General features: G+C 39.0%; 1 protein-coding gene across 1 annotated transcript in view; it reads left to right on the top strand.

Moving 5' to 3' along the window:
• The window catches only part of LOC126483610 (dnaJ homolog subfamily C member 13), a 380,828-nt gene that overhangs the window by 194,577 nt on the left and 162,263 nt on the right, over positions 1–23,988 (top strand). Inside the window, exon 21 of the mRNA XM_050106649.1 lies at positions 494–695. Coding sequence (XP_049962606.1) covers positions 494–695 — 202 coding nt within the window. The remainder of the gene's footprint in view (positions 1–493; positions 696–23,988) is intronic.

The following is a 23,988-nucleotide window of genomic DNA, read 5'->3' as shown; positions in this document are numbered from 1 at the left end:
AGAGAGAGAGAGAGAGAGAGAGAGAGAGAGAGAGATGTGGGGAAATTTGGTGTGGAGGAGGAACATATACATATTCCTTGTTTTCTTGTTATTGTGACCTAACTAAAGTGAATGTTGTCTGGATGAAGTAAGCATATTATAAGGGTGCAAAAGGAGGGAGGGTTCAATTCTACGGAAAGGGGGAGACAACAGGGGGAGAGGATAGAATTAGAGTACCAGAGAAAGCTTTAGCAGTTCACACCAAGCAAATATAGTGGATTGAGGGTTTGGGAAGAAGATAGTATGTTTAAGGTCAGATTGACTTACCCGGTGTCTTAAAATTTTGTTATTTCCTTCAGAATGAAGTCATCGCACTGTCACACCTCTTCCTTTTAATGTCAGTCTCTCTATTTTATTGTACTCACTTAATGTTTCATTCATTCATTCATTCATTCCATTTCAAACCTATTGATTTTGAGTGTGAATATATTTGTGTGAATGGGAACTGTTTCAGACGAATGCTGATTGAGAAGGTTGCTGCTCACATTGCCGACTTCAGTCCTCGTCTGAGAAGCAATACTCGTGCCTTGTATTCATACTGTGCGATCCCAGCTGTGAGATATCCACAACTGGAACGTGAACTTTTCTGCAATATATTTTACCTACGCCACCTGTGTGATACTCGTAAATTTCCAAACTGGCCTATCAAAGAACCTGTAAGTGGACAGTGCATTTATGCCGGTAAAATGCCACAAATTGTGTGTGTGTGTGTGTGTGTGTGTGTGTGTGTGTGTGTGTGTGTGTGTGTGTGTGTCTATATAGACACAAACTTAACTAGGGAGGGAGGGGGGGGGGGCAGAGAGAGAGAGAGAGAGAGAGAGAGAGAGAGAGAGAGAGAGAGAGAGAGATGAAAACTATATGTTCACAGTTGGGACCATTGTTTCTGAAATGTCATACATTTATGAGATCTTTAACATTTCTAAGATATTTTTAGCATCCCACTTAGACAGTGAACTATCATCACATAGTTCCAGCAAGACCATTTACAGGAATTGTGGACAAAGTTTAAACAGATAGTAAATCATGGTCTGGAGAGTTATGTGCCTAATAAGTGGATAAAGGATGGAAAAGATCCACCATGGTTTAACAATGAAATTCGGAAGATGCTGAGGAAGCAGAGACTGGTGCACTCTGAAATGAAACTGCTACGCAAAAACAAAAATTAATTAATTAACTAACTAACTTGCTCTTTGACTTTTTGTCTTTGACAAAGATAAGACAGGTACTGCATTAAAAAACTCTTCTGAATTTCTTGCCTAGCTGCATACATTATTTTTACCTGTCTACTACAAACACTTTGTGAAAAAATTTGACTATATATGAACGTGTTTTCTTCGTGGCTGCTGTAAGGAGAGAACGAGTAGGGTACAGGCTGAGTTGGCGGTTAGAGGTTTCTGCTTCTTTGGTTCTCGGAGAACGCCAGGCAAAGTCAGAGAGAACTGCGACAACTTGCGATGAAGACACCTTCTCCTTTAGCAGCTACAATATTAAGTCACCATAAGATTTTCTTTTCCGGAAACATTTTCATAATGATAAGGTTGAACAACTGTGGCAGTATGATATCTTCTAACTAGCAAACTGGCCGCTTAGGCAACGTCTTGAACATACAAACTGAGAGTGAAATATTGTGCATCGTTCGGACCGTGATAGTAGCAGATTCGCCCAGTTTGTTAATTCGCAAGGAAATCACTTTGTACTGTATTGCTAAACACACTAACAGTTTTTATGAAGGTCCAAGGATCAAAGATTGAGTAAAGGTTCATAAAGATCCACAAATTCAATTTTTATTCTTGATAATCACAATTACATGTTGACCTCTGCACTTCAGATTACTTGTATATGCAAACTTATCTGACCTCAAAAAGGCACAATGTCCAATTGGTATTTCTTATCTCCCACAATAACAAGAAAACATAGGTGCTCGCCTCCCCCCCCCCCTCCCTCCCTCCTCCCCCCTGCGAAGAGTGCTGTTGTCAGAGAAGAGGACATTGTTGTACCAAATTACGGTAGCGCATCATCCATGGTACTTGCAGCCAGAATATTACAATCATATTACATTACATAGGGACATTACAACTCTGGGTTCAAAAGAGAGTGCAAAAATGATAATCGAAACTTGGTGGAAATTCGTGCATTTGTCAAAAGATCTGTGTGTGAAGCATACCACTACCACTGTCACATCTTAGCAAAAGGTCTGGCCAAGAACCCAAGAAAATTCTGGTCCTATGCAAAATAGCTAAGCAGGTCTAAGGACTATCTCCAATCACTCTTTGACCAGTCTGGTGTGGAAGTTGAAGATAGCCAAATGAAAGTTGAAGCTTTAAATTCTGTGTTTCAGAAATTGTTTACTCAAGAGAATCGTTCAAACATGCTGTTATTTGACCATTGAACAGGCTCCTGTATGGATAGCACAGTAATAAACATCCTTGGCATACAGAAACAAATGAAACAGGTGAAAGCAAATAAGTTGCCAGGTCTGGAAGGAATCTCAATTGGATTGTACAAAACTCAATGGCATTGGTCCCTTACTTGGCTTGAATTTATAGTGAATGTCATGCTCAGTGCAGAGATGCCACCGACTGAAGAAAATTGCAGGTGGCGACTGTATGCAAGAAGAGTAAAAGAATGGACCTGCAAAATTTCAGACCAATATCCCGTACTTCAGTTAGCTGCAGAATCGTTGAACACATTCTCAGTTTTAACATAATTTTCTTGCAACTAAGAAGCTTATGTTTGCTAATCAGTATGGTTTTAAAAAGCAGTACTAATGCAAAACACAGCTTGCCCTTCAGTCACATAATATATTGTGAAATGAAATGTGCGTGAAGGGCAATAGGCAGATGGCGTATTTCCACATTTCTAGATTTCCGGAAAGCATTTGATATGGTGTCACACTACAGACTGTTAATGAAGGTATAAGCATCTTGTGTAGGTTGCCAGATTTGTAAGCAGCTTGAAAACTTCATAAGTAGTAGAACTCAGTATGATGTCCTTGGTGGCAAGTGTTCACCAGAGACCAGGGTATTACCAGGAGTGCCACAGAGAAGTAAACATAAATGTACAGCTCTGATCTCTCACTTCTAACTTGCATCCTTTTGTCCCAATGAAGGATGCATTCTGTGGGAAGCAGTTCATGGATGATCAGGAGATCACTTGTACAGCAAGGCGTTGGCTCTGACCTTGAACTGTAGAATGGTACCATGTGGGTGTACAGGCCCTCCCAGTAAGGTGGCATAAGGCCATCACATTGCACAGAGAGTATGTTGAAAAATAGAAATTTGTAACCAAAAGAGAAATAATATGGTGTGTAACCAAAAGAGAAATAATATGGTGTGTAACCAAAAGAGAAATAATATGGTGTGTTGGAATCCTGAGTAAAATCACCATGCTTTCAGGAAAAAAAATTGTTGTGTAACTTGTTTAATGCCCCTTTTACATCAAACAGAACTGATTTGTCCCAGAACAGATTTACAGTGGTGATGAAACTGCCTTCCTTTATGAAGGAACATCCAAGAATATTTCCTCAGTTTAATTCTCATACCACTAAAAAGATGAATGAAATAGATACTGGTGACATTGCCATTGGGAAACAGCAGAAATTGTTAAAATTGAACAAAGCCCCTAGGTGCAATGAAATCCCTATCAGATTTTCTAACCAATTCAGGGCTGAGAAGAACCCCCCCTCCCCCTCCGCCAACTATCTATTGTAGATCCCTTGAACAAAAAATTGTGCCCAGTAACTGGAAGAAAGCACACATCACATCTCTCTAGGAGGAGGACAGCAGAAGTGATCCACAAAACTGCCATTCAGTATCCTTGACATACATTTGTTGTAGAATCTTAGAACATATTTTTAGCTCAAAAATAGTGAGATATTTCCAACAAGCATGAATTTTGAAAACATAGATCATGTGGAACACAGCTCGCACTTTTCTCACATGACGTCCAGAAAGCCATACAGCCTGGTATGGACTGGTTAAGGATTTCTTGGTAGGGAAGACGCAACATGTTAATTTGGATGGAGAGTTATCGACAGATGTAGAAGTAACTTTTGGGTGTACCCCTGGGAAGTGAGTTGGGTCCCTTGCTGCTTGTGTTGTATATTGATGATCTTGACAATATTTCAGAGTGGTGCAAAGATCAGCAACTTGCTTTAAATGTTCAGAAATATAAAATTGTGCACTTCACAAAATGAAAAGGCATAGCATCCTATAAATACAATGTTAGTGAGTCACAAATTGGAATCTGTAAACTTATACAAATATTTGGATGTAACAGCTCGTAGCAACATAAAGTGGAATGATCACATAGGCTCAGTTGTGTGTAAAGCAGGTAGCAGGCTTTGGTTTGTTGGTAGAATATTAGGGGAAACACAGATTACAAAGGAGATTGCTTACAAGTCACTCAAGTGATCCATCCTAGAATACTGCTCAAGTGTGTGGTACCTGGACCAAATAGGACTAACAAGGGATATTGAACATACACAGAGTAGGGCAGCGCAAATGGTCACAGGTTTCTTTGATCTGCTGGAAGCTGTCACCGATATGTTGAGAGAACTAAAGTGGCGGACTCTTCAAGATAAATGGAAACTTTTCCTACACTTTCTTGACACAGTTTCAAGAACTGGCTTTGAATGACGACTCTAGGAATATACTACAACCCCTACAGTTGCTCCCAAGGGGATTATGGGGATTAGATTAGATTAATCATAGCAAGCACAGAGCTATTTTCATACATGAATGGAATGGGAAAAAACCACTAATACCTGGTACAGTGAGGTGTATCCTCTGCCGTATGCTTCACAAGTGGTTCACAGAGTGTAGCTGTAGACATAGAACTGGCCACACAAACTGCAGCACTTTCAGACTGAAGTGCTGGTTACCAAATGTAAGGTTTGTACAAACAGGGTAAATGTCCTTTGTGCTCGTTCAGTGGGTGAACAGAAATGAAAGCCAGTCATTAAGTGCAAATCTGAAACAAAACTGCGTGCCTTCAAAGCATTAGCAAACTTGGCACTTTATTAAAGGCATTAGAAGGGAGATTTAATGGACAGTATTGCTGCCAGAAGCTGATTCCATTCTGTTTATGTTCCAGCTGTGTGCATGTATTTGGAGGGGAAAAGTTTACCTGAAAAATCAGTTATTTTATTGGCAAACACACTTGGTCATCCTGCATACAAAGTGCTTGTTTTGGATGATGGAATGATTTTTGTGAGGTACCTTTCGCCTTGTGCTCCAGCGTTCTCACAGCATAATGACCAAGGTTTGGTTGCAGATGTGAAACAACATTACTGGTTAAGTATCATGGAAATTGCTTGTTCAAGAACTTTCAGACATCCTTGGTTTCTGGAAACCCCTGAACATGCTTGATGCATACCATGGCAGTTGTAAGGCTTTAGATGCTACATACCCCCAGTTGTAAGGCTTTAGATGACACAAAGATAACAACAATAGTCTTCTTCTGGAGGAATTGCAACACTTTTTGCTGAAAATGGCTTTGAAGGTTTTAGTAATAAAAGTGGATACTGACTGAGGATGTGACTGATCTTGTGAAACTAAGAAAATCATGGAAACATCTGAGTGGTTAAATAGTGATACATATGAACTAGGATTTAAGCAGCTAAGTGAAGAGCATGTAGTGAACCAAGTCTCTTTGTTAAGAGGGAGAAGGTGAACACCAGGCAATTGAGAAACTTATCATGCACATTGGGACACTGGGACACTGAAATATGTTCATCTGTTATTAAAGTGCAGGACAATATTAATTTGACGAGAGCATGTTTGCCTGTCTGGAAAACAAGAACCATCATCAGTGGAAATTTTGAAACAGAAAGGAATCTTTGCATATTTCCTAAAAGTGAACTGAAAGCAAGTGACACATAATGCAATGTGCTTTCAGTATAATTTTGTTAATAATTGTCAGTTTCTGACAAGTACGAGGGTGGTTCGAAAAGTTCTCGGAATCACCATTAGAGGTCAGCACTAGTGCAATGAGTTGTTCACGTGATATTCATTGGACTGTTGCCTGTAAACACGTGCCACGTCAGTGTTCTTGGAAGAGAGCTGTGGCGATGACATGGCCCTGTAGTTGTTCCCGTGTAGTGATTTGGGAAGATGGAAAAAATAGATATACGAGCAGTGATTAAGTACTTCGTGAAGAAAGGTATGAAAGCAAAGGACATTAATGCCGATTTCCAGAATACACTGGGGAACTCTGCTCCTTCATATTCAACTGTTGCCAAGTGGACAAATGAATTTAAATTTGGACGGGAGAGCTTAGATGATGATCTGAGTAGTGTTTGGCCAAAATGTGTCACTGCTCCAGAAATCATTGCAAAAGTGTACAAAATGGCCATGGAAGATCTCCGATTGAAAGTGCATGAAATTGCTCATGCTTGCCAGATGTCATCTGAAAGGGTACATCACATTTTAAGTGAAGCATTGGAAATGAAAAAATTATCTGCAGGATGGGTGTCGCGAGAAGACAATGTGCGCTCACACATGTGCCGTTGCCATGGCAAAATTACATTAACTAAGGTGTGAATTGTTGCCACACCCACCTTATTCATCTGATACGGCTCCATCAGACTTCCATCACTTTCCAAAACTGAATTTTTTTTTTTGTGGATGAAGATTCACTTCAAAAAAAGAATTGATAGCTGGAGTTTGACAACTATTTTGCAGGCCTTGAGGAAACTCATTTTCGAGATGGGATTAAGGCACTGGAACATCACTGGACCAAGTGTGTTAATCTACAAGGAGATTACATTGAAAAATGAAAAAAAGTTTTTTTTCTATTCCGTTCCGAGAACTTTCCAAACCACCCCCGTAATTCGTAAGGAACCCAATGGAATTTCTAACGTGACACGTAGTGCAGTTTGTAAATAAAATAACTAAGTTTCTGGATTAAAAAATGTGTCTTTTGGATTATCCACATTTTTCAGTTATTTGTGCAGTCACAAATAACCAGGAGCTTGCTGTGTTTGCATGCCTCCAAGATACTTCCACATTTGGAAAGTTAATTCATTTGTCAACTTCCATATATTATAATGGTGAGAGATGTAGAATGTTAATCTTTTTATGTTGATTGATGTGTGCCTTCATAAATTTGCAATTATCCTAAACTTTTAATTATGCACCTGTTGTTATGTTAACTGCCTTCACATAAAGCTGTACCATCCAAACACAAGCTAATGGTTCAATTCACGTGTTGTAACTGGTAGAAAAACAACATAAAACAAAATATTCAGCACTGAAATAATGTGTAGTATTAATATTATAAGATACGCTGAGCTCACATTAAACAGGGTGTCCGAGGAGAAATGGTCAGTATTCAGAGATATAACAGGAACACCCATTTAAAGCAAAAAACTCTATATGGTTTTCCAGAGAGCACATTTAGTGTACGTTTGTTTATGGGCTAGTGGCGTGTGCATGAGAGTCTTTCTTACTTAACCTGGTTGACATTTTATTCCAGCCCAACATATCTCATTGCTTTCAACTTCTTTGCTCGGGATGTGTTTTTTCCATTAAACTAGCCTCTTGAATTCACAGTTGTTCGTGGTGTGTTGTAAGCAAAGTAGGGCAAGGGGTTGAGAGTGTATAAGGGAGGAGCATTGGTTAACTATGTTTGTACACACTTTGGCCAAAAATGCCACACATCTGCAGTAATGAAGAACATGCAGATATAGTGTGTATTTATGGATTCTTCAATGGTAGTGCTCCTCCTGCTGTTAAAGAATACTGTTGGCACATTATGGCACAACAAATTCCTGATCAGTGTTTACCAGAGTTTTCAGCACATCGTGTGAAACAGATATTCTTCCAAGTTCCCAATTTTTCTTCTGAACATTTATTTCAACAACCTGTGCATGAACAACACCACACTGTCAAAATAGTGAAGCATAGTCGTACTACCAACATGCAGTGACTTTCTGCTTTCATCAATGTCCCATGAACACGTGCATGGTGAACATTACATGCGGGAAACTTGTACCCATTTCACATACAGTGTCTCCACAATCTTCACATTGGCAAAAGCACCACATGACTTGAATTTTGTCTGTGGTTATGACAGTTGTCATTTGCTTCCATTGATACTATTCACCAATGAAGTCACGTTTGCATAGAATAGAATCAACAAATCAAAAACACACGTAATAATTATCAGTGGTCACAGGAGAATCCACGAGCTACATTGGAAATCAATTTCCAAGGTCATTTTTCGATCAGTGCTTGGTGCGACATGATCAGTAACGTGTTGATAGGTCTAGTCATTTTAGAAGAGCAAATGACAGCTCAGAATTACTTGAATGTTTTGGAAAATTCATTTGTAAAACACAATGAGGATATTCCTTTGGCCATGCAGACTGCAATGTACTTTGGATGGATCCCCTCCACATTTTACCAGATGAATGAGGGAATGTCTCATTTGCACTTAGCTTACTTGCTGAATTGTTAATGATAGTAGAGTGAACTAGCCACCAAGGTCACGAGACCTTACTCCATTAGGTTTTTGTTTATGGGTTAGATGAAGTCTGAGGTGTAAAAGTGAAAGGTGAATACAAGAAAAGAATGGTTGGTCGCATCATGGATGCTGCTGTGCTCAGTAGGAAATGTGCAGGGGCACTTAAACAAACAACACATCAGGTCCCCTCAAAAGTGCCCAAATGCACTGAATTTGAGAGTAGGATGTTCGGACATTAATTGTGAACTGTACAAAATCTGTAATGTGACATGCATGATAACACTTTTAGAGATGGGTGTGTTAGAAATACATATTTTTCATTGATACTCTATAAAATGTAATGTTTACTAACTGTTGTACATATTTACATTGTGTAAACTTAACAATGTGTTGAATAATACAGAAAATATATAACAATGTACATTTTAAATGTGCTCTGTATTGGAAACTATTTGGACTAGGGCCTATGTCCATATGAAGTTTCTTGCTTTAAATAAACAAGCCTGTCATATCTGAATATTGACCAGTTCTGCTGGGACACCCTGTATAAAGTATAAAAAAAGAAAATGCACTTAAGAAAACTACAAAATTACAGAGATCTTCAGGAGATAAAATTCCGATACTGCCAAGAGACACATTTAAAAGTAAGAAAACTAATCATAGATTTCAGAACTGTTAGTTCCTTGCTGAGGAAGGATACATGCATAACTGAGATCGAGGATGAGATGGACTTATCTTTTCTGAGAAGTTTGCCAAGTTAGCTACACATTAAAGTCCATCTGTCTCTAACACAGTGGATACAGCATTCATAACATGATTGTAAGAGGTTTATCCACTGTGCTAAATGCATGGATTTGTACGTGCAGCTAACTTGAAGTTATTATATATAAAAACAAAGATCAGGTGACTTACCGAACGAAAGCGCTGGCAGGTCGATAGACACACAAACAAACACAAACATACCCACAAAATTCAAGCTTTCGCAACAAACTGTTGCCTCATCAGGAAAGAGGGAAGGAGAGGGAAAGACAAAAGGAAGTGGGTTTTAAGGGAGAGGGTAAGGAGTCATTCCAATCCCGGGAGCGGAAAGACTTACCTTAGGGGGAAAAAGGACAGGTATACACTCGCGCGCACACACACACATATCCATCCACACATACAGACACAAGCATGTATTTCCTCAGTATTATCTTCTTGAAATATTGTAGTGAGAAAAAAATGCAGTGCATATCTTTTAGTAATAGTAAATATTACGAAAATTTCTGTTACATCTGCCTTAGATGGCAGTATGTGCAAGTTTGTTAATGGAGGCACTTACAAAATTCATGCACTCTTTGTGCTCTTAGTTGTACCCTCACATAAAACATGTGCAATGCATTAGATGACAGGAGTAATGAGGGACTGGTAACAGTGTGCATATCCAGTATTTTTTTAAATGTAAAGTTGTTGTTGTTGTTGTTGTTGTTGTGGTCTTCAGTCCTGAGACTGGTTTGATGCAGCTCTCCATGCTACTCTATCCTGTGCAAGCTTCTTCATCTCCCAGTACCTACTGCAACCTACATCCTTCTGAATCTGCTTAGTGTATTGATCTCTTGGTCTCCCTCTACGATTTTTACCCTCCACGCTGCCCTCCAATGCTAAATTTGTGATCCCTTGATGCCTGAAAACATGTCCTACCAACCGATCCCTTCTTCTAGTCAAGTTGTGCCACAAACTTCTCTTCTCCCCAATCCTATTCAATACCTCCTCATTAGTTACGTGATCTACCCACCTTATCTTCAGCATTCTTCTGTAGCACCACATTTCGAAAGCTTCTATTCTCTTCTTGTCCAAACTGGTTATCGTCCATGTTTCACTTCCATACATGGCTACACTCCATACAAATACTTTCAGAAACCACTTCCTGACACTTAAATCTATACTCGATGTTAACAAATTTCTCTTCTTCAGAAACGATTTCCTTGCCATTGCCTGTCTGCATTTTATATCCTCTCTACTTCGACCATCATCAGTTATTTTACTCCCTAAATAGCAAAACTCCTTTACTACTTTAAGTGTCTCATTTCCTAATCTAATCCCCTCAGCATCACCCGATTTAATTTGACTACATTCCATTATCCTCGTTTTGCTTTTGTTGATGTTCATCTTATATCCTCCTTTCAAGACACTGTCCATTCCGTTCAACTGCTCTTCCAAGTCCTTTGCTGTCTCTGACAGAATTACAATGTCATCGGCGAACCTCAAAGTTTTTATTTCTTCTCCATGGATTTTAATACCTACTCCGAATTTTTCTTTTGTTTCCTTTACTGCTTGCTCAATATACAGATTGAATAACATCGGGGAGAGGCTACAACCCTGTCTCACTCCTTTCCCAACCACTGCTTCCCTTTCATGCCCCTCGACTCTTATAACTGCCATCTTGTTTGTATACAAATTGTAAATAGCCTTTCGCTCCCCGTATTTTACCCCTGCCACCTTCAGAATTTGAAAGAGAGTATTCCAGTTAAAGTTGTCAAAAGCTTTCTCTAAGTCTACAAATGCTAGAAACGTAGGTTTGCCTTTTCTTAATCTTTCTTCTAAGATAAGTCGTAAGGTTAGTATTGCCTCACGTGTTGCAACATTTCTACGGAATCCAAACTGATCTTCCCCGAGGTCCGCTTCTACCAGTTTTTCCATTTGTCTGTAAAGAATTCGCGTTAGTATTTTGCAGCTGTGACTTATTAAACTGATAGTTCGGTAATTTTCACATCTGTCAACACCTGCTTTCTTTGGGATTGGAATTATTATATTCTTCTTGAAGTCTGTGGCTGTAAATGTAAAGATGGCTGTAAAATCTGTGAAAAAATGTGAAAACAGCTATCCTGTGCATCTTTGCTCTTACCCTGTCAAACACACTTTGTTCACCATATGTGCTTCACTCAGCTGCTCAAATCTAAATGTGTTTGTTGAACAAAATCGTCTCACTATGAAAGAAAGTAGGACTGTATGGAAAACCCATTTATGAGTTATTACGAACACCCTTATTAGGTTATACCAAACACATGCGATGTTCTTTTCAAACTTAAAAGTCAAAAATGTATAATGGATTTTGCGTTGTAAACTGCAAAAAGAAACTTGCAAAACTAAAATAAATGATGTAAGAGCTAGTCCTGTTACAGTTGACAAAAGTTGTCCTGCTTCCAGACAGCAGATCAGTCTCTTCAAGCCGGCTGCGGTGGCCGAGCTGTTCTAGGCGCTTCAGTCCGGAATTGCGAGACTGCTACGGTCGGAGGTTCGAATCCTGCCTCGGGCATGGATGTGTGTGATGTCTTTAGGTTGGTTAGGTTTAAGTAGTTCTAAGTTCTAGGGGACTGTTGACCTCAGATGTTAAGTCCCACAGTGCTCAGAGCCATTTGAACAGCCTCTTCAAATTACCCACAGCAAACCATGCCACAACCCAAATCAACATTCGTGCAGTATTAGATTTGGCCTTTTGTCACATGATCATGAAGCAAGTTCAATATGACTTGCTTAGTTCAAGATTATTCCTCCTGAATCAATTTAATGTTCGAAATTCCAGAATAGTTGTAGTCAGTTTTTGACTAAGGCTATTGTTTGAAGCTGGATGATTTTGACTGACAACAGCTAAACTGAGACTATCTACATTGTGGTTCAAATGTGCTAAAAGTGTTACTACCTCCCCTACCTTGTGGTTCAAAATATAACAGTATTCCCGCAGGGAAATATCAGCTTTTACAGAATTGCAGTAACTATATAGTTCAGAAAATAACAAATTTTGCAATGTTTCTCTTATGGTATAGAAACAAAAAATTCAAATGTAATTAAGACCAGTAGCAGCAAATGCAATGTACACAGTTCTTATTTCGTAACAGATGTATTAAATATTACTGTAGTTCATATTTTTATTTGACCTCAGGGTGTATACGACACAGGACAACCGGGAGATCTGGGAAAAACCCGGGAATTTTTTCATCTGGGAGAAAACCGAGAACAACCCGGGAATTTTTTCGAATTCCGGGAAATTTTCATTGTTTTAGTTTTCTGTTAATCTTTTGTAATTTTGACTGGTAAGAACCGATACTCTAACAAAGGATATTACTGTATCTCGCTACTGCAGAATAATACTTCAACAGTAAAACATAACGAGAGAAAGAAACGAAAATAACTTAAATTGCAAAGGAAATGTGCCATATACAGCAATGACACAACAGTGGTCATGCAAGCGTCTGCCAACAGCAAAATGTGTCAAAGGCTTTAGGGAGACTATGCAATGCTTCATAATAACAAATTGCCTCCAATGAGTGTCAAGTCACAACTGTTTACATTAGATTTGTTTTAGCAGTTACGAGCGGGCTCATGCACATGCGCAGTTGAGTCGCGTTTGAGTAGTAGATTCCCCTGCTTCTGGCTACAGGAATGTGGCTGTTGGCTGTGCAAGTAGTTGCAGCAAGCACCTAGATGTTACTGGGAAAAGGGGGCGCCAAATTCATATTATAAAAAAAAAAAAAAAAAATAAAAAAAAAAACCTTGTTTCACTTAGCACCCAGCTAACAGCACACCTTGCTCTGTCGATTATTCATATGATTTTGAAACACATCCCTGTTGGTTTTGGAACATTTTTGAACACATTTTAAGTTGATTTCTGAATGAATAACAAGTTGATTTTTGAATGCGTGCATAGTGTTCGTGATGTCTCTATCATGAGAATCCTCGTCGCATCTAAAAATAAACTTCCGCAGACAAAAGGGGACAGGACTATACAAGCTGAGGGATGCCAATCACTGTCTGATTATCTGATTGATGTCTGCCCCCGATAGCTGAGTGGTCAGTGCGGCAGAATGTCGATCCTAAGACTCCAGGTTCGATTCCCGGCTGGGTCAGAGATTTTCTCCGCTCAGGGACTGGGTGTTGTGTTGTCCTAATCATCATCATTTCATCCCCATCGACGTGCAAGTCGCTGAAGTGGCATCAAATTGAAAGACTTGCACCCGGCGAATGGTCTACCCGACAGGAGGCCCTAGTCACATGACATTTCCGTTTATGAGGTTGATTGGGTTTGCGAATGATCAGTGTTGTTATAATTACTAGTTAAATCCATAAATTCAGACTACCAGAATGGAATAAATGACTAACTGGAATAACAGGTGAGAAAGATTATGTATTATCTTCTCGGTGTACCCAAGAAAATGAAATTTTGTCAGAAAATTTTTGGCCAGCCCGCTGCACTAGAAAGGACCAGTTGCACAGTCCCCGGCTAGCAGCCGCTTAAGTTCTGTTCTGTAAGTAACGTGGAAAACTTGTTGTACGAACACGTAATAACGCCTAACCCGAGAATAATCACGGGATAACTAAACCTTTGATTCCAGCAGGGTTATTGACATTAATCAGCGAACAAATTTTGACAATGGCAGACATAGCTACAAAACTGGTGATTATTGTTTGTTAGAACAAGGAAGGAGAAGAAACTGGGACATCGCACAAATTATGGAACAATAAGACGATTCCAAATTTATATAAAAATTTCATAATACTACTTTTCGATCTCGTGCTTGAGAAACCGGTGCGTACGAATGAAATGTGAAATTAATTCCTAACATAAAGCTGTTTGCTTGTAATAGGCATAATAGGCATTTGATATTGATACTTCGTGAATTATATTTTGTCATGTTATAAAAATGACAATTTGTGCCAAAACAGTCTCATTTATTTGGCATGTGTTACAAAATTGCTGCAATATTAGAAATGCCTATTTTATCCAGCAGACAGTGACAAAATAGATGTAATCAGATTGAGAAACCACACCAGTCTTGGGTATTATTTGTATAAACAGCTTTTTTAGTATCAGATAATGACATTTCGATTTTTCATGTAGCAAAACGTTCGACGAACTTTCGCAGAAAGGAAAGCATGCCATGTAAAGCTGTAGCAAGATAAGAGAGAAAAATGCTAGGAGCCAGGGATTGAAGAAGTGTGTACTTTCTTGCTTGTCTCTTGTCTTTATTGGTTTTATGTATCCTATATTTAAGTTTGTCACACAAAACATCAAGTTATTAGGTAATAGGCAATAAAGAGGTGCAAATTTTCTGAACAGTTCTTGTTGTCCCGATTAGAAATAATCCTATCCAATATTAATTGCGAGTTTTTTTTTTTTTTTTTTTTTTTTTTTTTTTTTTTTTTTTTTTTTTAAAGAGAGGCAGGCTGTCAAACCGGCCAATGAGGAGCAGGAGAGGCACCACAGGACATTTCAATTTCCACTGTCCTGAATATAGTTTGAGGGCATCCATTACAAAATATACACATTTCAGTTCCACAGAGCGAAATACAGTGACGTGCGATAATGCAATTTGGCACACTTAAAACCAAATAACATCTCTTACATTTCCTCGAACACACGTTTTATGTTTCAGACTTTTCAGAAAGATGTGCGCTACAAGATGAACATATTTTTGATAATTCCATATTTTTTTTAGTATTGACCCGGTTAGCAAATATCGTAGATCTGGGGCTGATGCGCAGAGTAGTCAGAGTTGTAGTGGGTGGTCTCCACGTGACCCGTGTTTACATTTAGTGATTTTGCTGTTCCCCCTTCTTTTACTCTGATGTCAAATGAAAACAAAACGGATATCTGTGGCTGGGAGCTATCAAGTGAATTAAAATACATTCACATAATTACGGAAGGCTAACATATGTTTTTAGTTTCAGATTTTATTTTATTTTATTTCCACCTTTCTGACAATTAAGCATTAATTGCCTTGCAGAACAGTGAAATTGTTTTTGTCTGTTTGCTAAAGAAATTTGACTTTTATTAACCTTTTCCACAGAGACAGTCAATGTATTTGAAACGAAATGTTTAATTCCACAGTACTGGCTAGTTTCAGCTGTTTGCTGCATTTCAAGTGCATGTTTTCATCTTCTAGCACGTATGGCATTATGCCACAATAAAGAACCAAACATGATATAGTACAGTACTGGTGCTCCAAGAAAATTTACATCCCGAAAACCACACTGAAAAGCGTAATATCAGGTTGAGGTCTACGTAATTGGGAATCTGGGCATACAAGTGCGCACTTTAAGTGCGCACATTTTAGTATGGTTCACGAAATTCTGATGCTCTTGGAGTATCCTCTGATGTCTTGTTTCTTTTATGATATAATGTATGATCTTTCAATGTTTTACACATATGTACATATGGGCTATGTCATGGTAGCTGTGCAAGTGCAGTGTCGCCTGTTATCTGCACTCCATGACAACTGCTGAAACGAACCTATTTCTAACAGGTCATGGAAAAATATTCCAAATGGTGGTTTGAAAGGCATTACTTTCAAAGTAAATATCCTTTTACATAAGTTGAACTATGTGCGAGAATCTACCATGAATTTCTTAGATCACAGATTGTTTGACTCTCATTTAAAAATCAACTCTATGATGACGACCCATTTAGAAGAATTTTGAACCCTAATTTATGTCGTTATTAAATATTTTACTCGCGCATTTGTGTAATATATCTTGAAGTGTAACACGCGCAAAAAAGAGAACATTATATGCGAAAGCTTAGCTTCCCTTGCAGCTTGTTAACCTTAGAGACCAATATTATATGTGAAAGCTTTTCTTTTCTTGTGGCAGCACTATGTATACTAATTTAAACTATTAACTTTCCCTGTTTGTGTGTTCGTGTGACTTAACAGTGATGTTGCTGTTGGCTGATTACATCACTTGTCCTATACTCTGAATATCCTCTGTCATTGGCTGGCGAGATCTCGTGACATGAGCTATGACTGGCTTACAAAAGCACATCGCAATCTCGATTTCAATGATTTGGAAAGTAACATGCAGTGTTTAAGGCAGTTCCAATGTATACTTTCGTAATACGAAAGTACACAGCGTACATGTTGCTGCACATCAAAGATATTTCCAAAACGTGTCTCTTTCCCTGAGTTTCATTTTCTAAAGTGCCAGGAAATTCTACGTCTGTGTATACAACCATAACCATTCAAAGGATTGATAAGTTTTGCAGTTCTGAGAAAAAATATACTGTCACTTAAAATGGAAAAAGTGTCTTCACCTAGGAGAAAGTGTATTTTTAACCGGGAAATCCGGGATATTTTTTTTTCCTTGTCCACCTATACACCCTGGACCTAGGTGCTGTTATGTTCTAAACACTTCTCAAAATAAATTAGTTAAATTTCAGTATTAGTTGAAACAGGAGGAAAATTGGCTACAATAAACAGTGATCTGTAAAAGCACCTCTTCAGGGTAGTTTACAAACTGGTTTTCAATTGTCGCAGATGTGCCTCTTCTGGGAAGTTTATGAACTAGGTGGGGTTTGTTGGGATACTACTTTGTTTAAAAAAATGCAAGAACTTTGATTTGCACTGAGAAGTTATTAAATGGTGCTAAGCGTAAGCTTTTTTTGGAATGTGTAGTGATTTCTGTGGTGGTGGTTATGTTGGGACCCGATAGCACCCCTAAAGTTGAACTGCCCATCATGTTAAAAAAATGATTTTCGGTGAACTCTATGATGCTGCTGCTTGGTTTCACCTGTATCGCTTACTCCTAATTAGGAATGACCTTTAATTGTGAGGCTTCAGACTGAAATGATAGCAATCGCATGTAGTAGCTGTTTGAACATTAATTTTACAGTATATACCTAATGACAAGACAATACATGTAAGCTACCACACTTGAAAGTGCTATATCAAAAATACAATGGGTGTAGTGAAAAAGTAGCCACCAGCACTGTATCTGCTATAAAGATGAGACAGCTAGTCACAGTGTTGGTATGGATACCATAGACACAACATGTTACTTTGAATAACACAGCCCATCAACATATACACTCCTACATCTATGTGTACGTGGATACCCTGCAAATCGCACTAAGGTGACTGGCAGAAGGTTCATTGAACCACCTTCACAAAGATTCTCTATTATTCTACTCTTAAATATTGTGCAAAAAAATGAACTTCAATAATGTTAATGTGCACAACATACAGTAACAAATAGAAGTTATGTAAAAGACTGACAGTAAATCAATGTTTGACTAATCATCACAGTGCTCTTTGGGGACTGGTTATTTGTGTATTTGTAGAAGCAACAATTCAAATTAAGAGTGAAGTTTTTAAGTTTAACACTTTAAAGTAGTTATAATGATAAACATGATTGAACCTGACGTTCACTCCAATACAGGCTTTGAGCACTGAATAGTTTAACTTTGTTTCACATAATAAAGACAACTCTTTTTAAAATTTCATTATTTTCACCCCAGTAAATCCTCTGAATGAGACTTTATTTGATGCTTATGAAATGAAACAGGGGGCAGGGAAGCACTTTTGTGCAGGTAATAATTGAACTCATTCCACACAGGCGAGAGTGAGCTTGGTTTTACAAAACTAAAACACTTAACTTCACTTAGTTGTTCTGTGAACAACTTCACTGTAAGATGCAACACTTATTGTCAAAATACTAGAATACTAAAGTCACTTTAGTGAGCACTTTTATTCCTTTATTGGAAATACTACAGAATTCCAGCAACTAGAGCAATTAATGCAGTTAGCTCTGCCCAGTAGATCAGAATCCGTATATGCTGCTGCTATATTTTTGTAATTAGCCAACAATCATTCCAGGCCACTTCTTAATATCAATTTCATTATTATAGCAACTGGCTGTTAAATCAATTTAAAATATGTGGATAACATTATATGCAATGATGGCATAACATTGTAACATATTTGGTGCCCCCAAGTAGCGTTTCAAATAACAGGACATTAGAGGCTTTCTCCATATACTGAGTCCATGACTGAGTTTGCAAGGTCATGTAGGTACATTGCATCTGCGTTAAGCCAATCACTGAGTATGTGACCGTGCAATTCCATCAAACTGTGGGATGCTGATATCAACATTTTACGCACTGTTATATGTTTTACAGATTTTGTATCAGGTTAAAGTCAGGTATTTCGCTCGCCAATTGATGTGGTAGAATGGAGGAGTGTTCGGAAAACCAGTCACATATTCTTCCTGCCTGATTGTAACACAAATACGGTGAAAAAAACAGTGAAGTGAAAAATAAGTGATGTGCACTGCAGATTATTAAGCCTTTTTATCACCTAACTGGTGGTCTTAGAGGCTCATGCTCAGTACCTACTAGATACTGCTGCAAATTGGTATGCAGGCTTCTACTTCCACACTTTACACAAACTGGTACTGATTTCACCGTTTTGGTTACACAAAGATAACATGGATGGTATGAAAGTAAAGTCCCTAACTCCATTTTGCATTTAAGCCCTGTATCTTCACTGATTATCTGGAAGTGTTTCAACTCACCTGGTGTCTTCTATAGACATCTCTTTAATGCTGTTTGTAGATACTGATGTCCCCATTGCATTCTTCTTCTTCTCAGCAGGTCGCGATTTCATTGCTCCTTTATTGAATGGCGCAAGGACAAACAGTGATGCAAAATCAGATTACAGATTGTGACTAAGCTTAAAAAAAAGGGACAGACATACTTAGAATACCACAAATACCTCTCCAAATTTATTCAGACTTTGCCATGATAAACCTGCCGACACATGGAGCCAGTAAAAATAAATTTTGAAACCTGGAATTTCCTGAATACCATGGATAAAGTCACATTGCACGCAATATGCTTTAACATTTAGTTTATATATCTTCTTGTAATATATGAAACATTTCAGTGTCACTCAGTGTCCTATCAGTTACAACACGTCTTTGCATCTTTAAGCCCTGATCGCGACTCCTGCAGATGCTTAAACACAGTTTCTTACCTGCCTGCTTCTGCTCGCTTCTGATTGGTCTATTTCAAGATGTAATATAAGTTCATCTTAATTAAAATTCCTAACTTTCCCCATAAAAATTATTAAAGTTGTAAAATATTAAGTAATCATTCTCAGTACAAGCAAGACCACTGGTATGGTTGGAAGTTAAAATTTAGTGGTAAATCTGTAAAAGCAATCTGTGATTGATGTACAGCTTTTCTGAACAGTTACTCCCCCTTGCTCCAGCATAGGAAGCCTCCTGAATGTCCAGTGTTCCTACACCACGTGACCATCTGGCGTACCGAGCGAGGTGGCGCAGTGGTAGCACACTGGACTCGCATTCGGGAGGACGACGGTTCAATCCCGTCTCCGGCCATCCTGATTTCGGTTTTCCGTGATTTCCCTAAATCGTTTCAGGCAAATGCCGGGATGGTTCCTTTGAAAGGGCATGGCCGATTTCCTTCCCAATCCTTCCCTAACCCGAGCTTGCGCTCCGTCTCTAATGACCTCGTTGTCGACGGGACGTTAAAACACTAACCACCACCACCACCACCACCACCACCATCTGGCGTCACATGGTGTGAGCTACTGATGTAGCTTCACTTTGTACACTGCTCCCTATAATGTAATGTACTAATAAAAGTGGGCCCCAATGCGGCATAAATGCCACTTGATGAACTCAGCTGTTGTCATCTTGAAAAGTAGGAGCATCAATAGCCTACTAATCATGTAGATGTTGACTGAAAGGCAACACTCGATCATTGAGATTGTTTCCATAAACATGCTTTCATGTTAGTGGTCACTTCAGTGTACAGACCCAATTCTTGACAAGAAAAACACCCCCAAAACATGACAGACCTACCTCCAACTTGAAGCTGATCTTGCACACGTTCAGAACTAAATGATTCATTTGGCTTTCAGTAAATTCAACAACTTGCGTTATTTGAATGTATCCAGAAAATGATTTTTCATGTCTCATTACATTCTGCCAGTCAGCTGCTGTCCATGTTTGCTTATTTCTAGCCCACTGAAGATGTGCGACTTTATGTGCCTGTGCTAGCAGTGGCCTCTTGCAAGATGAAGGACTCCAAATCTTTATTGCATGCAGTCCCTACCACAATGTTATATCACTGTCATGTAGGGATGGACCTTGATCCACTTCCTGTGACGAGTCCTGGGGGTTTGGAAGCAATTTTAATTCATAAGCAGTAAAATGCATCTGTGGTTTCTCTCTGTCAGGATGTTTTTCAGGCCACAATTCTGACATTGTGTTTTGTGGCCATGTGTGTGACGCCATCCCCTGTGAAACACCAACAAATCCAGCAACTTCCTACACTGTATGGCCACTGGCACAGCTAAACATGATTGCCCTCATTTGTCACTCTGTCACATCCTTACCTTTACCCACTTATATGTACAATGGTTGCTTCAAACATAAATGTGTCTCTGATCACTACTTCCTTATGCATATAGTGAGGCAGTGCATGAGCGGTTGAGCACGTGACTCAACTGCTAAGCCATCTGCAAATGCTTAACAACTCACCCTTGTGTACCCACTGAGATGACTAATTTTTTGTCCAATGAGCTTAACTATTGCTAGGGGATAGTAGCTTACACCACTGTCCACATCAGGTGTATATTCTTCAGTTAATTATTATGACTACTGCTAGATGGTATGGCCATGCACAAATCTACCATCTACACCTGTATCTGTGTTGATGCAATTTACCTATATTCACAAACATAGAAAAATGAAACTTAACAGTGAAGATAGGCTGATGAAGATAAGAAGTGCATTGTTACTACAGTTTAGTAATTTGTGTGGTTTCAGGTAATAAATGCACCATGCCTTGTAATCTTTCTAAGAGTTCTGCTTAAGTTTTAAAAGATAACTGATTACAAATTTTTGCCTTATCTGCGCATCTTAACAGATTTTGCATACAGATTTTTTTTTCCAATCCAGACAAGTTACCCTTAAAATCCATTTAAGAATGAATTGGGAATGGTCTATATTGAAACCACACTGGTGGTGGTGGTGGTGGTGGTGGTGGTGGTGGTGGTGTGAGTAAAGACGGTGGGAGGAGGGCTGGGAGAGTGAGAGGGAGAGTTGGCAGGGAGATTCATGTTAGGACCACTGTGAAGTTGAATGGCAACTATATTACTTCAATAGTGTAATGTACTTCCATCAGTTTAATTCACTCATTGTTGTATAGAATTGTTTGAGGCTACTATTGTTTGTTACCAAGTGACGCAAAGGCTCACATTCATACATAATGTAAATGCTTCCACCACTTTGGGTGTGTATATGCATCCTGCTACACCATTCCTCAGGTCTTGGGGACGGGTATATGTGAGTCACTTGGATTTTCCTGCAGTACTGCGGACATCTGAATGCATCCTGAGCTGCCGACCTGTCACTACTGCGGACGAGTTACTTCCGTATCTCCATGAATAAAAATGTCTTGAGTGTTTATCATGCAACAAATGTGCCTCATTGTGTGCTGTCATTTCCAGAAAAACCACATTTCAATATATTGAATCATTTGTGTGGTGTGATGATGGTAATGACAAAACAGTTCGCAATGCACAAGGACGTGAATGTGTGGGTCACATGTGACCGTCCTTTGTATATAAACACAGTAACTCAAGAATGGAATGAGATGTCCTTCTGCTCCAGTTTTAAATAAAATCTTGATATTTTATCTACAAGGTGATTATAATTAAAGTTAAACTTTCAAAACACTGTAGAAATAACACCACTGGTCAGTATGATGTCAACTTGCAATGGAATTTTATCGGAGAAGGGGGCAATATGGCAGAAGAAAAAAAATACTGTGAAAATTGATCACTAGATGGTGCTGTATGTGTCAGAATATGTAAACGAAAACACCTGTCATGCGCACAACCCATTGAAGTTGGTATAAACATGCCCAGTACACGGCTATGTGGCTTTTCCTCCTTTCGCATCTGTGACGTTCACCATCACTGTCTCAAAGCAGGATCATTCTCGAATGATGACTGTGCACCCATCTCTCTGCAGAAGTTCTAGACACGGAAGGGTTTGAAAGAAGGCTTGGTCCAATGACTGCTGTGGGTCTGGAGAAAATGATTCAGAAATTTGAAAAGACAGGTTCTTTTGGTGTGCAACCTGCTAGAGGGAGGAAACGAATTGATTCAACATCATTAGAAGTAGTGGACACAGCAATGCATGTTGCTTCCTGCTGACCTGCCAGCAAGAGAGAGCTGTGCTTTAGAATTTCTTGCTTGCATGGAAGTGGAAAATGATTGACTGTGGAAGGTTTTGTGGACAGACAAAACCTACTTCCATCTGACATCTTGTCAGTACACAGAATTGTTGAACATGGCCAGCGGAAAATCCACATGCAAATCAACCAACACCACTTCATCCTGAAACGGTCACTTTGTGGTGTGGGTTTACTGCATCATGTAGTAGACCACTATTAAATTATGATGCTTACAGCGCCATCTATTGCTACATTTTATAACTATTTATTTTTCTTCTGCCATATGTTTTACCCATTCTCCGATAATATTCTGTTGCAATTTGATGTCATTCTGAGCAGTGGTGGTGTTTCTGCAGTGGTTTGAAAGTTTAACTTTAATTATAATCACCATGTACATCTCATTCACTGCACTGGATGAGCTAAAATCAACCATATGCAAAGTTTATGCAGGGTGTTTTTACCTCTGCGAACTCTTTAAAATTTCATGTAATATTTTGCTTAGTTTCATGCAGTGTGGTAAGTATGATGGATAACAAAAAGAAATTAAATTCTTTATCATGTGAAAATATCAGACTGTAAGATGTGCAAAAATCAAATTTTTACACCGATAGGTACCGAAAAATCGGATGATAAGTTTTTCATATTGGTCAGAACACCATCTCTTGGTACAGGCACCACCATTTGGTGAGTAGCACACCTATTTTTCAGCATAATTTCCATTAAAGGCCTTACTATACCTTACTGGGAGGGTCTGTATGCCTGCATGGTACCACATATGGTCACTTCAGAGCCGTCTTGCTACATCAGTAACCTCCTTATCATCCGCTTTCTGCTTCCCTTGGAGTGCGTCCTTCATTGAGCCAAACAGATGGAAGGTGGAAAGTGTGAGATCCAGGTTGTAGGGTAGAGAGAAAGAACAATACAGTGAAGTTTCTTGAGCTCCTCTGGGGTGCACAGTCTTGCTTTGTCACAGTGAAGGAGAAGTTTGATGCATTTTGGTGGCAATGAACATGCTAAAGTTGTTTTATCAATGTCCTGAGGCTAGCACAACACATTTCAGAGTTGGTCATTGCACCATAAGGGAGGACACCAAACAGAAAAACACCTTCAAAGTCCTAGGAGACCATTGCCATGACTTTTCCGCTAGAGGTGCCTCTTTGAACTTTTTCTTCGGAGGAGGGGTGGTGTGGCACCATTCCATGGACTGCCATATTGCTTGAGATCCAAAGTGATGAATCATATTTCATGACCTGTAATAATTATAGATCAAAGATTGTTATGATCAGCCTCGTAACTTTCAAGCAAGTCTGTAAAATGGTCCTTCACTGCTCTTTATGGTCTACTGCTAGGCAGTGAGGAACCCTATGGGCACACACCTTTGAATACCCCACCTGGTGGACGAGTGTGTCAGCACTACCAACAGAGACGTCCAGTTGTGCAGTGAGGTATTTGATTGTGATCCATCA

The sequence above is a fragment of the Schistocerca serialis genome, chromosome 6 (genome assembly GCF_023864345.2).
Source record: "Schistocerca serialis cubense isolate TAMUIC-IGC-003099 chromosome 6, iqSchSeri2.2, whole genome shotgun sequence".
NCBI classification, from domain to species: domain Eukaryota; kingdom Metazoa; phylum Arthropoda; class Insecta; order Orthoptera; family Acrididae; genus Schistocerca; species Schistocerca serialis.
This window is presented reverse-complemented; position numbering and strand designations above follow the sequence as displayed.